Source organism: Fragaria vesca, linkage group LG4 (assembly GCF_000184155.1).
Source record: "Fragaria vesca subsp. vesca linkage group LG4, FraVesHawaii_1.0, whole genome shotgun sequence".
NCBI classification, from domain to species: domain Eukaryota; kingdom Viridiplantae; phylum Streptophyta; class Magnoliopsida; order Rosales; family Rosaceae; genus Fragaria; species Fragaria vesca.
This window is the reverse complement of record NC_020494.1, coordinates 14,209,391-14,211,224: the sequence shown is the minus strand read 5'-3', so window position 1 is coordinate 14,211,224 and position 1,834 is coordinate 14,209,391. Positions and strand designations below refer to the sequence as shown.

The 1,834-nt window shown below is 35.9% G+C and overlaps 1 protein-coding gene across 1 annotated transcript in view; it reads left to right on the top strand.

The window, feature by feature from the left end:
* LOC101305369 overlaps positions 1 to 1,834 on the top strand; it is a 5,968-nt gene that overhangs the window by 2,742 nt on the left and 1,392 nt on the right. Inside the window, exons 2-4 of the mRNA XM_004298172.1 lie at positions 131 to 282; positions 398 to 462; positions 880 to 1,778. Coding sequence (XP_004298220.1) covers positions 131 to 282; positions 398 to 462; positions 880 to 1,778 — 1,116 coding nt within the window. The remainder of the gene's footprint in view (positions 1 to 130; positions 283 to 397; positions 463 to 879; positions 1,779 to 1,834) is intronic.

The window sequence follows — 1,834 nt, the reverse complement described above, 5'->3', positions numbered from 1 at the left end:
GGTTATATTAAACCTGCTAATCATATCTTACAGTTGAAGCAAGTTCTGCATGTTCCTGATTTAGCAATCAACTTGTTATCTTTTACCAAGTTATGTAGAGATAATGATTGCTTTATAACTCTTGATGAAGCTAATATTGCTGTGCAGGACAAGGCATCCAAAACAGTGCTTTACCAAGGAAAGAGTAGTGAGGAAGGATTGTTCCTATTCAAGTCTCCACCAGTATCTTCCATTTCTCAACCTTATCCATCTGCTTTTGTCAGTTCAGCTTCTTCCCTTCCAGTATGGCATCAAAGATTAGGTCATCCTTCTCAACCTATTATGTCCCAAATGTTATCTAGGTCACAAATAAAAATTCCTAGTTCCGTTTCTAGTTCAATGTGTTCTTATTGTTTAGAAGGCAAGATGCACAGACTCCTATTTTTTGATTCTGAAACAAAAACTTCTGTACCCTTTACGAAGGTACATTCTGATGTATGGGGACCAGCTCCCTGTCTGTCCATTGAGGGACACAAGTACTATCTTACTTTCATAGATGATTGTACGAAGTTTATGTGGATTTTTCTACTTATCAATAAATATGATGTTCTTGCCAAATTTATTCATTTATGTGCTTTTGTTGAAAATCAATTCCATTCAACAATCAAATTGTTTCAGACGGATGGAGGTGGTGAATTTAATAGTAAGGCCTTCCATAATTTTCTTTCTTCAAAAGGTATTTTACATCAAATTTCCTGTCCTTATACTCCTCAGCAAAATGGAGTTGCTGAGAGGAAGAACAGACATATCATAGAGACTACAATCTCTTTAATGTCTACAGCTGGTGTTCCTAAAAATTTTTGGTCATAGTGTTGCTCATTCATGTTATCTCATTAACAGAATGCCTAGCAAATCTTTGAACATGTCCTCTCCATATGAGCTTTTATTTCATGAACCTCCAGATATTACTCAACTGAAAATCTTTGGCTCCTCATGTTATCCATATCTCAGACCATATGCTTATGATAAATTGGACCCTAGAACAACACAGTATGTCTTCTTGGGTTATGCCTTAGGTTATAAGGGAGTCTTTTGTTACAGTATTTCTCAAAATAAACTTTGGATGTCACGACATGTGATTCATGATGAAAGTGTTTTTCCGTTTCATAATTCCAAGTTTTCAGTGTCTTCTCCGATTGATTCTGCTATTTTCTTTCCATCTTGTACTCCTCTCACTACTCTTTATTCTTCTCGGATGCCTGTCCAATCATCTTCAGTTCATAATACATGTGCTACTATACATGGTATATCCTCAGCAGTAAACATTTCTTCTCTTGGAGCTACTACCAATTCAGTTGAGAATCCATTTGTTCATACACATAATGATGAGAATGCTCATAATGTTGGCAATGCAGCTAGTGTTGATATTACTCAAAGTGATTTTAATATTAAGCATGCAAGTACTGGTGTTGATATGTCAGTTGAGAATCCATTTGATTTTAATATTGAGCATGCAAGTACTGGTGTTGATATGTCAGTTGCAAATCCATCAGTTGGAAATTCAGATATGATAGTTGAGAATGCAGTTGCAGGTACTGACAATGGTTCAAATGGTGCACATTGCACTAATGGTGGTAATATGTTAGTTGAGAATGCAGTTGCAGGTACTGAGAATGGTTTAAATGGTGCTCATTGCACTAATGGTGGTAATATGTTAGTTGAGAATGCATGTACAGGTCTTGTACAAAATAATCTTTCTGCCCTGAGTGAGAGTGAACTGAATGCTTTGCAATTTGGAAGTAATTTGGGACAAAATCTTCCTCAAGAATTAGAATTTATTGTTCAGCAGAATTAC